The sequence below is a fragment of the Panthera onca genome, chromosome B4 (assembly GCF_046562875.1).
Source record: "Panthera onca isolate mPanOnc1 chromosome B4, mPanOnc1 haplotype 2, whole genome shotgun sequence".
Taxonomy (NCBI): Eukaryota; Metazoa; Chordata; class Mammalia; order Carnivora; family Felidae; genus Panthera; species Panthera onca.
Genome location: NC_138345.1, coordinates 109,899,515 through 109,914,635, shown reverse-complemented (window position 1 = coordinate 109,914,635; position 15,121 = coordinate 109,899,515). Strand labels below are relative to the sequence as shown.

At 32.8% G+C, this 15,121-nt stretch overlaps 1 protein-coding gene across 3 annotated transcripts in view; it reads left to right on the top strand.

The window, feature by feature from the left end:
- CEP290 (centrosomal protein 290) overlaps positions 1–15,121 on the top strand; it is a 90,975-nt gene that overhangs the window by 43,543 nt on the left and 32,311 nt on the right. For all 3 annotated transcript variants that reach the window (XR_013556695.2, XR_013556694.2, XM_078449630.2), the window contains 11 exons: positions 139–250; positions 2,099–2,304; positions 3,210–3,361; positions 6,320–6,431; positions 7,057–7,512; positions 8,286–8,450; positions 9,764–9,871; positions 10,079–10,213; positions 11,397–11,663; positions 12,300–12,407; positions 13,469–13,668. Coding sequence is in view for 1 of the 3 variants with exons in the window: in XM_078449630.2 (XP_078305756.2) it covers positions 139–250; positions 2,099–2,304; positions 3,210–3,361; positions 6,320–6,431; positions 7,057–7,512; positions 8,286–8,450; positions 9,764–9,871; positions 10,079–10,213; positions 11,397–11,663; positions 12,300–12,407; positions 13,469–13,668 (2,021 nt within the window). In the remaining 2 variants the exon portion in view is untranslated. The remainder of the gene's footprint in view (positions 1–138; positions 251–2,098; positions 2,305–3,209; positions 3,362–6,319; positions 6,432–7,056; positions 7,513–8,285; positions 8,451–9,763; positions 9,872–10,078; positions 10,214–11,396; positions 11,664–12,299; positions 12,408–13,468; positions 13,669–15,121) is intronic.

The window sequence follows — 15,121 nt, the reverse complement described above, 5'->3', positions numbered from 1 at the left end:
AGGGAAGCTCCTAATTTTGTTTAAAAAAACCGGATTGTGAGTTTTAGGAGATATTATATAAAGTTAAGTCAATATCACTTATATCATATTAGTCTGAATTATAATGTAGTTTCTCAGTGATGTTTCTGTTTTATTGAGTGTGAAAATGCATCCCTGAAAGAACAAGTGGACTCTATAAATAAAGAACTGGAGATTACCAAGGAAAAACTTTACACTGTTGAACAAGCCTGGGAACAAGAAACTAAATTAGGTAAGTATGATGACTCTGATAATGTAAAATGATGAAAATCTAATAGTGAATACGTTATTCATTTATAGTTCCTTTTCTATATCAGATGAAAAGGAAGTATTTTGATAAAAATGAACTCTGCCTAACAGTTTAATTTAGCAGACAGTTGATGAATAGTATCTTATGCTAATCTCTACCAAAATTTGGTTTTTAGTTAGTAGATGAGTTTAGTTAGTAGATGAGATTAGTTCATATATGTTAAAAAATTATGACAGAGCATTAACTATTTTGAACCATTTAACCATAAAGACTGGTGATAATCTTAAATACCTATATTTTAGTGGTAGTATTTAGAAGTTTTCCACTGCATGTAATATGTGTAAAGTTATATTAGGAATGTACCATTTAATACATTTAAATTAAAAGGTCACCATAAAACATCAAAATAATTTTGAAAAGAGTTTATATTGCCTATAGCTTTACTATTATTATTTTTTTGTATTCCCTTATACATGTTTACATGAGTACTGGGTGTTGTATAAAAGTGTAGAATCACTATACTGTACACCCAAAACTAATATTACACTGTATGTTAACTAACTGGAATTTAAATAAAAACTTAATAAAATAAATAAAATGTAAATGACTCTAATAGTAAACATACATATACTTTAAATTATAATGAACATTATATACTGTATTCATTTAGTAGATATTAATATATTTGCTTTATTCATCATTCTTACACATACAAATATCCATGTAATATCTTACTGTTTGAGTGATTAAATCACGAGGCCTTCTTATTTTTGCTGTTGTTTATGGTGCTCAATGAACATCTTCATGTATATCTAACAGATATTATGACAGATATTAAAATCTTTGTGGGTCCTGCTAGGATTTTCCTTATTCATTTTTCAAATGGTTTTCCATATTCATTTTTAAATGATTATCTTAGTTTATGATGTTTAAATAATTTTATCTTACTAGCATTGTGCTTTATAATTTTCAAATAAATTTGCTCCTTTGGATAAAGTGTTTTTGTATGTTTGTTTTCTAGATCTTAGAGCTCTAATGTTATTCAAGGTTTCTGTTACAAAATAGAGCTGTTTTATTAAATTGGTAACTGGGACATGTAGTAGTTTACTGAAGCCTAACATTGGGCCTAATATTATCTAAAATAAGCTATTTTTAGAAATGTGATTTTTAATTCTTTAAGAAATTAAAAGTGAATTGATTTCCATGTAACTGCTACCTGAAAGAAGGTATCATTTAAGCTAAAATATAAAAAAAAGAGTATTACATACAATTGTAGTAAGTTCTCTGTTCATTTTACTCTGTCTCTCTTAAATAAGTGCTGGATTCCCTGTAGAAATTCCTAAATTTCTATAAGGACTAACTTTTATTATCATTTGACTGATGAAGAATATAAGTTCCCGAGAGATTAAATGGGATAGGCAGTTTCCAAACAGTAAGTAACAGAGCTAAGACTGGAATCTAGGTCTATCATAATTCATAAGGCTCGTGTGTTTTCTGTGGAACCATATTATTGCATCCTTGTATACAGTGTCCAGGGGTGCCTGGGTAGCTCAGTCAGTTAAGCGTCTGACTTCCGCTCAGGTTATAATCTCATAGTTTGTGAGTTTGAGCCCTGCATCAGTCTCTGTGCTGACAGCTCAGAACCCGGAGCCTGCTTTGGATTCTGTGTCTCCCTCTCTCCCTGCCCCTCCCCTGCTTGCACTCCGTTTCTCTCTCTCCCTCTCTGTCAAAAATAAATAAACGTTAAAAAAAAAAAAAAAAAAGTTTCTAAAATATTTGGCATCTAATTTTGATAACAGCTTGTGATTGACTTAGTATTGCTGCATATAGGAAATGAATCAAGCATGGATAAGGCAAAGAAATCAATAACCAACAGTGAAATTGTTTCTATTTCAAAAAAAATTACTATGCTGGAGATGAAAGAATTAAATGAAAGGCAGCGGGCTGAACATTCTCAAAAAATGTATGAACATGCAAGGACTTCATTAAAGCAAATGGAAGAACGTAATTTTGAATTGGAAACCAAATTTGCTGAGGTTTGATATAATTTTTATCATGTAATTGGCATAAAGGATTAGTCATGTTAGACATTTTATATTGTAAGAGATTTGTTTGTATTTCTGAAGTAATGTTAATATAGTGCTGTGTTTCATAAAAGATGTGTTTTAAATCTGAAACATTTAAAAAGAAGACAGGTATTTCTGTGAATGAGTTCTTATTTTTCATCAGCATTACATTATTAGATTTAATGTAAAAAGATATTATTTGCTTAGTTATGATAATTGCCTTCCACTACCATCCATTCATTTAACAAATATTTATTGATGCCTGTTACATGCCAGACACTGTATGGGGGCTAGTTTTATCACAGGAAATAAAATAGGCAGTAATCTCTGCTCTTGGGACTTTACATTTTAATAGTAAGTTTTAGACCTTTTTGATATGCTCAGAAATATTAAATTGGTTGGCAATTAAAACAGTTTGCAAACATTCAACAATTAATGATGAAGCAGCACGTTTATAATGTTTACCTTGAGAATTAGTATACTTTTCCAAACATATTTGTCATTTTGTTTATTTTAACTGAGTCACTAAGTATATGTTAAGATTTTATTAACTCATTTATGTTTATTTATAGATGATATAATTGAAGTCAAGCATAATGAGTATAACTACGTTTCAAACAAATGTTAAAAAATCAGATTCAAATATTAGACTATGAGTTGTCTAATATAAATGACTTTTGGTGGGTTGACATATAACCTGAGTTCTTATAATCTGTTCCTGACTCTCTTTACCCTCTTCAATCTATTCTTAATATTTCACACTCAATTCATTATCCAGACTAATGCTAAGTAAAGAGAACTGTGGTAATATCTAAGTTGAGAAGAAAATCTCACCAAAAACTAATATATCTGAACATTTTTGTTGCTTTTCTTAGCTTACCAAAATCAATTTGGAAGCACAGAAAGTGGAACAGATGTTAAGAGATGAACTAGCTGATAGTGTGAGCAAGACAGTAAGTGATGCTGATAGGCAACGGATTCTAGAATTAGAGAAGAACGAAATGGAACTAAAAGTTGAAGTGTCAAAGTAAGTGCATGCAAACTTTTTAGTCATTAGGTGCATCTACTCTAGTTGATTTTTAAGAAACCTAATTACAGTGGTTCGGGGTAATATTCTTAGTGGAATTGATACTGGTTGTTTTTATTTTTGTTTTTTTTGTAAGAATAAGGTGAAGTACTAACAAGATTAGTTTTTAACAGGCATGAATAATAATACTGAAGAGGAAATAACTTTTCAAGATTCATGTTTTTCAGAGTCCAGGAATAGTATTGCAGAAAGCACTGAATTTGGAATCAAGACCCTATGCAGTCGAGTTCTTCCACATACTAATATTTTTTTGGAGGGAAGTGGGGTGGTCATTCAACTTATTTAAACTTAAGTTTCTTATATCTGATAAAAAGATAGTATCCAGAATATATAAAGAAATTATACAACTCAACCCAAAAAAAAACCAATCTGATTAAAAATGGGTAGAAGAAATGAACAGACATTTCTCTAAAGAAGATATCTAGATGGCCAATGGACACATGAAAAGATCCTCTCAGCATCAAGGGAAATGCAAATCAAAACTGCAATGAAAAAACACCTCACACCTGTCAGAATACTAAAATCAAACCATAAAAAACAAGTATTGGCAAGGATGTAGAGAAAAAAGAACCCTCTTGCAAATGTTTGTTGGGAATGCAAATGGTGCAACCACTGGAAAAAAGTATGGTTGTTCCTCAAAAAGTTAAAAATAGAACTACCCTAAATACTACTAGGTATTTACCCCCCAAAACAAAAACACTAATTCAAAGGATACATGCACCTCCATGTTTGTAGCAGCATTATTTACAATAGCCGAATTATGGAAGCAGCCCAAGTGTCCATGATAGATGAATGGATAAAGAAGTGGTGTGTATATGTAGGTATATGTATATATATAAAGGAATATTATTCTGCCATAAAAAGAATGAAATTTTGCCATTTACAACGACGTGGATGGAGCTAGAGAATACAATGCTAAGTGAAATAAATCAGTCAGAAAAAGACAAATACCATATGACTTCACTCATATGTGAAATTTAAGAAACAAAGCAAAGGGAAAAAAAAGAGGAAGAGACACAAACCAAGAAACAGACTCTTAACTATAGGGAACAAATTGATGGTTATCAGAGGAGAGGTGGGTAGGGGGATGGGTTAATTAGGTGATGGGGATTAAGGAACGAATTTGTCAGGAAGAGCCCTGGGTGACATATGGAATTGTTGAATCACTATATTGTACACCTGAAACTAGTATAACACTGTATTTTAACTATACTGAAATAAAACAACATAACATAAATGTAAATGAAATAAATATATTAAGAAATTGCTATAGCCACCCCAAATTTAAGCAACCACTACCCTGATCAGTCAGTGTCATTAGGGAAGACCCTCCACCAGCAAAAAGATTATGGATAGCTGAAAGCTCAGATAGATGATGGTTAGCATTTTTTAGCAATAAGATAATTTTTAATTAAAAAAAAAAATAAAGGGGTGCCTGGGTGGCTCATTCCAGTAAGCATCTGGCTCTTGGTTTCAGCTCAGGTCATGATCTCATGGTTCATGAGTTTGAGCCCTGCATCCAGCTCGGTGCTGACCTCATGGAACCTGCTTGGGATTCTCTCTCTCTGCCCCTCACCCCTTCCTCCCATTTCTCTCTCACTCTCTGAAAATAAATAAACTTAAAAAAAATAATGAAATAAACTTGTTTTTTTCTCCTTTTTAAGGGAGCACTAGTATCTCTTCTTGTTTCATAAGATTGCTATAAAATGAAAAATTCAGATTTTGATTCAGTTTACATTTTTTGAGTACTATATACTGTGCTAAGTATTAAACATATATTAACTCGTATAATTACACTTAATAACCTTAAAGTAACATTGTGATTTTTATTTTACATGTGGAAATAGTTTATTCACTTGGAACACAAAATATATCTAAGGAGTAAATATTGTGTGTGAGATAGATGCTATGTACTCATTCTCATGGGTGATTTTGTGTTACTTCAGTAGAAACGTAATAGGAGCCGTAACATAAGTTGATCTGTCAACCACAAAATAATTTGTAAAAAGGGTTTTATGATTAGCGTATTATAAAGTAATACCCATTTTTTTGGAGTATTGATAGTCCTTTGAGAATGTCCATCATTTTCAGCCCATTTCACTATGAAGGACTCCATTTTGTATTCTTCCTCTTACCTCATAGACCTCACCTTTTGAGATAATTTAATTTACAATTATGCATTTTATTTTAATTTTTAAAACTTATGTAACTGGTAATGAGCATTTATAATCAATATAAGGGAACCTTATTTATATGTCACAGTGCACTAAAATTATTCTAGCCCAAAGTAAAATGAATTTTTGCTTTACCTGTGTGATCGTATAATAGTAGTCTTGGAGAAAATTTAATAATTTACCATCAAGCTTCTCCCATTTTTTGTAATTGTAGTAAGCATATAATCTTTCTTTTTTTCATTTCTGACAGTTTGTAAATTTAAAGCATATATTAATCCACCTAGGGAACCTAGGAATCTTAAATTTCTGTATCCTTAACTGTACAATTATGTCAAGTAAACCTACCTTAAACCTTATTCTAGCTCTTTGAAACTAGGGTAATAAGTATCTTATGAAAAAAGTGTGGGAGACTAGTCCTATGGCCATATACATTTGGAAAATGCTGTATAGATAGATAATTTTTTACTTTGGAACTTTTCAACATTTCATACAATACTATGTATTACGAATTTTCAACGGGGAGGGATGTTGGGAATGGAGTTTTTTTGACAGAACTCTCATGGAATTATTTCATTAAATGGTTTAGGAAATTTTGCTTTAGTATGTCACACCAAGAAGAGATGCTGGAAATTAGTGGCTTTTCCAAGAATCTAGAAATCTGAAATACTAGTATTTACTTAGAAAATGGACCTAATTGTTCCTGAAGTATTTTTTCATTTCCTAGACTGAGAGAGATTTCTGATATTGCCAAAAGACAAGTTGAAATTTTAAATATACAACAACAGTCCAGGGAAAAAGAAGTAGAATCTGTCAGAATGCAACTGTTAGACTATCAGGTAAGTACAGTATTGGCTCTTGTAAGTGGATTTTTTTCTTTTTCCTAAATTCACATTAGATATTGGATAATTTTATGGTTTTAATCAGAGGCTGTATCAAATGGAAGCTCCTGTACTTGTTCATTGTAACCTGATTAGAAAACTCTTTAATTTGAAATATCTTTCATGATACAGAAAAACATTTACATATCTACAGGTACATTGTGCTGGTCGCTAATTAAAGTTAAGGTTTGAGGAGAAAGTCTTTCAGAACTGTATTTTCTCTTGTATTAATATGTAGCTTTTTACATATTCTCCCATTATAAATTTTTTAAGATTAAAAAAATTGTCAACATTAGTGTTGTCCCGGCATTGATATTTACATATGGAAGTTTAAAAAAAAAAAACAACAAAACAGTAATATGCCAACTGTTACTTAGTTGGATACTAGATTTAGATTTTAAGTATGTTTGATTCTGGGGTTTTTTCTTTGACAAGTTTTTGGTAATCTAAAGCCAGGCTAGATTTTTATAGGATCTCATATAGCATACTTTTTTAAATTTTATGTAGTAGGTCATGGTTTTAAATCCATGAAAAGTGTCATTAGAAAAACTTGAAACTTATAAATATATACTCTTTATATCAGGCACAGTCTGATGAAAAGGCACTAATTGCCAAGTTGCATCAACACGTCGTCTCTCTTCAAATCAGTGAGGCTACTGCGCTTGGCAAGTTGGAATCAGTTACATCTAAACTGCAGAAAATGGAGGCCTGTAATTTGCGCTTAGAGCAGAAACTTGATGAAAAGGAACAGGCTCTCTATTATGCCCGTCTGGAGGGGAGAAACAGAGCAAAACATCTGCGCCAAACAATTCAGTCTCTCCGACGACAGTTTAGTGGAGCTTTACCCTTAGCACAGCAGGAAAAGTTCTCTAAAACGATGATTCAATTACAAAACGACAAACTTAAGATAATGCAAGAAATGAAAACTTCTCAACAAGAGCATAGAAATATGGAGAACAAAGCAATGGAAATGGAATTAAAGTTAAAGGGGCTGGAAGAGTTAATAAGCACTTTAAAGGATGCCAGGGGAGCCCAAAAGGTAAAACATTGGTTTTTGGTTCAGTATTTCCAAAAGAGTTACAAAGTAATTTTAAGTTTTTAATAAATAGCTATCTGAAAAATGTTTTGTATAAGACAAAAATTCCAATTACGTTATTCATTTAGGTTTTGTAAGTTAAGGCTTGGCTATTTGAATGTCTAATTGTAAAAATAAAATGAGACTCTTCTAAACTGTGATTTTGGTAGAAATGCTTAGATTGTATACTATCAAAGAACTTTAAACATTCTAGAAAAGTTTATATATATTAGCTAAATACTAATTTTAGTTATTCATAAACATTATAGTGGTTATCAGTTGAATTCTACCCTTCATAATTATTATCTGTTTAAAATTATTTACAGGTAGTAGGCCCACATTTACTTTTTAATATAATTTTGTTTTTACCTTCATTTGGTATGCATTAAATGAAAAGTAATTACCTTGCTACTTAATTTTAATCTCTAGGTTAGAAGTATTTAGGATTTCCATTTTTGAAAGTAAAACCAATGTTTCAATGACATATATGAAAATAATAAATGAAAGTGTTAGTATTATCCATTCTCACATAATTTGAAGAATGTTTTATGTTAAGATGGCACATATTTTTATAAAAGTCTATGAAAATTCTAAGTAAACTTTGCTGTGTGGCTGAACCAAGAATAATTTTTATCTCAAAGAATATGTATTAATTTCAATGAAAATTATTAGGATCAATGGAGAAATAATTATATGGACAGTGTTTACATTTGTACATGTAATTTATAAACGTTTAGGTAATCAGTTGGCATATGAAAATAGAAGAACTACGTCTTCAAGAGCTTAAACTAAATAGAGAATTAGTCAAGGATAAAGAAGAAATAAAATATTTGAATAATATAATTTCTGAATATGAGCATACAATCAGCAGTCTGGAGGAAGAAATTGTGCAGCAAAACAAGGTTTCATTTTATATTTATTTTGTGGTCTTGTTGCTAAGATACTAAACATAAGAATATTGTATGAGTGATTCCATTATTCTCTTTTTTTTTAAGTTTATTTATTATGAGAGAGAATGTGTGCGGTATGCATGTGTGCAAGCTGGGGAAGGGGAGAGAGAGAGAGAATCCCAAGCAGACTCCGGGCTATTAACCCAGAGCCTGATATGGGGCTCCATTTTGTGAACCATGAGATCATGACCTGAGCCGAAACCAAGGGTCAGATGCTTAACCGACAGAACCACCCAGGCACCCGTGCATTATACTCTTAATTGATTGTAGCTCTCATTATTATTGTTATAACATATTCGTTGTCTTATTTTTGTTAATACTTATTTATTTATTTTGAGAGAGCAAGTGAGCAAGCATGAGTGGGGGAGGGGCAGAGAGAGGGAGAGAGAGAATCCCAAGCAGACTCCAGGGGGCTGTCAGCGCAGAGCCTGGCGCAGAGTTTGATCTCACATGAGGTCATGACCTGAATGGAAATCAAGAGTTGGACGCTTAACCCACTTAGCCAGCCAGGTGCCCCTGTTTCTTATTTTCTAAGGCATTCAAAAATTTGTATTTATTTACTTATGTTGTAATAGTAGTTTTAAACTTAAAAGAAATAATACATAAATTTATTTGGTAATTAATTTTTATTTTGACATTAGTTATGTGACTCTTCACAGTTACGAGTCTCTAGTGGCTCTCATTGATGGAGTAGGAGAAGGCAGCTTGGTGTAGAATAAAGCACATATACTTTAGAGGCAGACAAAATTCCCTAAGCTCATGCTTGCTTGCCTCAAAATTTGTTGTTCCCTCCACTTAAAGTGTTCTTAGCCCAGATCCTTGTATTGTTTATGCTTTCATTGCTTCTGGGTCTTAGCTCCAGTGTCTTACCTCATCAGTGAGGCCTTTATTAGCCACCCAGTATACAACAGTAAATTCTGCCATCAAGATTCCCTAACTAGGGATTATCTAAGTTCATTTTTCTCCAGCACTCATCATCCTGTAACATGTTACATGCGTATTTATTTATTGCCTAGAATAGCGCTTAGCACATAGTTCATGTCATTAAATGTGATGGATGGATGCATGCATGGAGAGATTGAAATCCTGACGTCACATTTTCTATCTCTGTGATCTAAGGCAAGTTACTTAATCTCTCTGAGTTTGCATCCTTTTTCCATAAAATGAGAATACAGTGACCCCAAAGGGTTGTTGTAAGGATTAAATAAGAACATGTATGTAAACTTTTTTGTCATATGCTTGGTCAATGTCTGTGTATCTGATAGTTTCATGAAGAAAGGCAGATGGCCTGGGATCAAAGAGAAGTTGAGCTAGAACGTCAACTAGACATGTTTGACCATCAGCAAAATGAAATACTAAAAGCAGCACAAAAGGTATGAATGATTAACTCTGTTTGCTACTCTATAGCATGGCCTATAGTAACCCACAGAAGTGGTTTTAAAGTCCAATCAAATTTTATTGATATTGCCTTCTTTTATTTCAAATATAAGTGAGGTTTAACCATGTTTTGTCCTATAGTTGTAACAGTATTATTCTTAGTGATGTAACTGCTTTTTCTCAAAAATGCTATTTCTTAATAGTTTGAAGAGGCGACAGGATCATTGCCAGACCCTAGTTTGCCCCTTCCAAATCAACTTGAGATTGCTCTAAGAAAAATTAAGGAAAATGTTCGAATAATCCTAGAAACACGGGCAACTTGTAAATCACTAGAAGAGGTAATAAGAATTTGCATTTTTATTAGTGTATTATTGGGTATGTTTCTAGAATTTTCTAAATATTTTTTAACAGGGCTGAAGCATAGAATCATGAATCTGTTGCTAACTCTAATCTTCTTTTCTACTCTAGTATAATGTTCTTAATAAAGAGCATTATTATAAGGAACACCAGATAGGGTTAATGTGAATCATTTCATCACTACTTGTCACTCACTGATGAGTAGTAGTAAACATGAAAGGAAACAAAAAGCATCTTGTAGTTTTATGAGCAATATATTACCTTTTCTCTATATGATCAAGAATTGTTTTCATACTTGTTTATTTTTATGTTTTATTTTGAAGTGCATGCTGTATGCTCTGAATCAGTTTCAGTTCATTCCTTTTATGGGTGGTTAAAAGGTTTGCAAGAGAGCTAGAAATTATTTCTTTAATCTGGGTCTTAAATTTGATTAATATGTGATCAAATCTCTTTATTACATCATACAGAAAATATAAACTGAAGATGATTTTCATTTTGGTTTGCATCTAAACATAGTAATGGTAAATACATTTAAAAATTTTGTAAATGGTAAAAAAAATTGTAAATAGTACATTTTTAATCAATTGAAACAGTTTTTTTCAGTAATTGTAGGATTTGTCACTTATGTGAATTGCCACTGAGTTATTTGATTTAAAATATCTGCCTTAATCCTACAGAAGAGTAAACATTTTTCCTATTTTATTTTAATAAGCTACAGATTTTATAATGGTGATTCATTGACCTAGGCCACTAAAGTTCCAATTTTTTTATACTCAGCTGACTTTTATGGCTTACTTTTCTGGGGCTCTGATAGTTATTGGGCCAAACTAAAAGAAATGATTTATTACATTTCCGTTCTAAATCTACTACCACCACACACATTTCTCATTCTAAAATTACAAGAGCTAAATAAAGTGAACAGTGAAGTTTATAACACATTATAATCTTATAAATAAATGTGCATGCAGACAAGTGTGCTGCCACATGGAAATATAAGAAATATAACCTTATTAATATCAGTATATCACTAATATAAGTATGATGTGAAAAATAAAGTGAAACTCCTTTTTTTTTGCTTATAATTAATCTGACCAAAATTCAGATGAAGCATTCTAAAATGAAAATATATACTTTAATAATTTTATTATGATTTGATCATTGCAGAAGCTAAAAGAAAAAGAATCTGCTTTACGGTTAGCAGAGCAAAATATTCTGTCAAGGGACAAAGTCATCACTGAACTAAGGCTTCGATTGCCTGCCACTGCAGAACGTGAAAAGCTTATAGCCGAACTAGGCAGAAAAGAGGTAGAACCAAAATCACATCACACACTGAAAATTGCTCAGCAGACCATTGCAAATATGCAGGCAAGGTTAAACCAAAAGGAAGAAGTGTTAAAGAAGTACCAGCATCTTCTGGAAAAAGCAAGAGAGGTATGTTATTACATTATGCTTTGCTCTTTTCTTTATTATGTTTTTTAGTCAAATGCCAAATACTATTCTTCCCTGAAGTGGTAGTTTCTTGTTTTCAAGTGATTCTATTTAGGAATTTTTGCTTTCACATGATTGGATTAAAGCTCTGTCAGTAAACCTGGCAGTTTGTAAATGTGTATTTTTCTCTTATGACTGACTAAACCAGGACTAGCTGTCATGGTGAAACCGTTACGATTTTGAAAAATATCAATGGAGTTTATAGGTAAAGATTGAGGCAATAAGTTAGAATGAAATCTATCACACTAGTTAGCAGTCAGTGGAAATCTGATTTGCTAGAATGTTGATAGGAAAATCTATAACATTTAAAAAATTTTCTAGAAACAAGTTAAAAGATGATGGATACATATTATTCTAATATTAAGAATAAATTATGATTTAAGGCTGGATTTGCCAATATGAATATGTACCAGGGGAATAAATACTGGTGTAAATATATTTATATGTACGCCATACAGGTAATGTTCCTTCCCTATCTCATAGGGATTTTGGAAGATTAAAGGTAATAAGATATTTAAGATCTTTAGAATGTGAATTTATTTAATAGTTTATGACACAATTTTGATTTGCTATAAACAGGAGCAAAGAGAAATTGTTAAGAAACATGAAGAAGACCTTCATATTCTTCATCGTAAATTAGAACTACAGGCTGATAGTTCACTCAATAAATTCAAACAAACAGCTTGGGTAAGATTCTGGGAACTTTGTTCTATCCTTTTTTTTTTTTTCTTTTTTTTAATTTTTACTTATTTTGGTGGAGGCGGAGGGGCAGAGAGGGAGAGAGAGAATCCCAAGTAGGCTTCACACTGTCAGCACAGAGCCTGATGTAGGGTTGATCCCACGAACCACGAGATCATGACTGGAGCTGAAATCAAGAGTCAGATGCTTAACAGACTGAGCCACCCAGGCACCCCTGTTCTATTCTTTGTTGATTTTTGAGACCATATAATTGAAAATTTAGCTCTCATGATTTTTTTTTTTTTTTTTTTTTGAGTAGAAGCCATCCTACGTGTGTTGGAATAATCACAGCTCTGATCATTTTTCCCCCTATATCCACGTCTTTAGTAGCTCACCACTGCCTACAAAATCATGTTTATATTTATTAGCCATGTGCTCAAAGCCTTGCATGATCTGACTTCAGTCTTTCTTTTCAATTCTGTTCACCATAAGTTTACCAATATGTAACTGCTTTTCATGTTCTGAATTCAATTAATACTTGCTTCCTTTGATCTTTGTCTTCTATATATGTGAACTGACCTAACTTTCATCTCCTAACATGGAAATCTACCATTCTTTTTTTTTTTTTTTTTTTTAAGTTTACTTATTTTGAGAGAGAGAGAGAGAGAGAGAGAGAGAGAGAACGAGAGAAAACAAACATGAGTAGGGGAGGGGTGAAGAGGGAGAGACAGCAAATCCCAGGCAGGCTCTGCACTGTCAGTGTGTGTCTGATGCGGGGCTCAAACTCACACGTGTGAAGTCACGACCTGAGCTGAACATATCTTAGCATTCTTAAGCCTTAGCTAATGAATTCAGTCAACATTTATTGATCGTCCACTACATGTGGATGCTTTGCTCAATATTGGGACCACAAAGAATAAGATCTGTATTTCTTGTCTTCATAGGCTAGTAAATCATTAAATTTAAATTAGAAATCATATTTTAATCATTTGAGGAACCAAATTAAAATTATGGAATAGGTATGGCATTGGGTTGTACATGCTCATGGCTAATTTATTCATATTTCCTAGGATTTAATAAAACAGTCCCCTACTCCAGTTCCTACCAACAAGCATTTTATTCGTCTGGCTGAGATGGAACAGACAGTAGCAGAACAAGATGATTCTCTCTCCTCACTTTTAGCCAAACTAAAAGAAGTATCTCAAGATTTAGAGAGACAAAAAGAAATCACTGAATTAAAAATCAAAGAATTTGAAAATACCAAATTGCGGTAAGTTTTAGGAATGTATTATAAAAACAGGCAAATGGTAATAATGATAGAATGAGGATAAATGTAAGCATTTGCTGTGTCATGCATGGTCTAAAACCTTTATGTGTATTATCTCATCTCATTTTATTCTCAGGACTATTATGACATAGATTATTCTCTCCATTTTTCATATAGGGAACAAGGCCACAGGAATGCTCAGTAACATGCCTTAGGAGGAGATAGATAAGCCACGATTTGAATCTAGTTAATCTGGCCCAAGAGCCAACTCATGATTCTTGTTCTATACTCTCATTTTTAACTTCTTTAATTAAAGCATCCATTTAATCATCTATAAAATAGAAATGACCTTGTCTCCTTCTATATGAAGGCCAAATGATACTATATGTGAAAGTAATTTGAAAATTGTAAAGTAACATATAAATATGGAACTTTTGTTTACACACCTGTAACAGTTTCTAGCACATAACAGAGGTTCAATATTTGTTGAATGAAAAATTATTTTTTTTAATTAATCATAGTGACAGCATTCATTTGCTCTATTAGAGATTTTAAACGTTCAACCAGTTTATCAGAATATAGATTTTAGATCTAAAATAGGTTTATAGTGTATTTTGTAATCATTGTAGAATGTTAGGAATGAGAGAGTGTCTGCATTGTGCGAATGGCAGCCTAGGTCCTTGGATTGCCCGTGAGAAGATTTACGTGGGGATCAGTGCTCAGAATAAAAACGTCCAGAAGGAAAGTAGCAAGCACAAAGCAGTTTATTAAAGTAAAAGTACACTCCAAGGTGGGAAAGGAGAGTGGGTAGGTTCCCTGAGGTGGAATAAGCCCCTAGGTTGTTTTGGAATTAGATAGTATTGGGTTTCTCTGGGCTGGGAGAAGCCCCATCATTTGGGAAACTCCTCCCACAGTTTGGGAGGGGGAGTCTGACCCTGTAACGTTTGCACCAGAACCTTCATGTGGCAGGTGGGTCGAGGAGGAGTAGAGGCAGGTAGGGGTATCTATGCATTATAGTGAGTCTAAGGGTTACCCTGGGGCAGAGGTGGAAGAGGAGAGTGCATGTTCTCTGCACCTGTGGCTCTTGATCTATCAGGCCCAGGGTCTTGAAGCCACAAAGCCCCCATGTTGAACTCTGGCTTATAATGTGTTCTTTTTTTTTTTTTTTTTTTTTTTTTTTCTTTTAATTGTGGTCCTTGCCTCCACTTCAGGCCTCTGTCATTCCCTTTCAAGGACTTGGGACTCTGCCTCAGGGTGTTCCTTAAGCACTGCTCTTGTCTAGCCTCTACCTAACAGCTGTCTCTGTGGACCTCAATTTCTCATCTGAAAAAAATGAGAAAGTTGAACTACTTGACTTTATAATTCCATTCCAGCTCTGAAAGTCTTACAATTTTATATTCTTAACCTACTTATCCAAGATGTCTCTGACAATATTAACACTACTTTTGCTTTATTA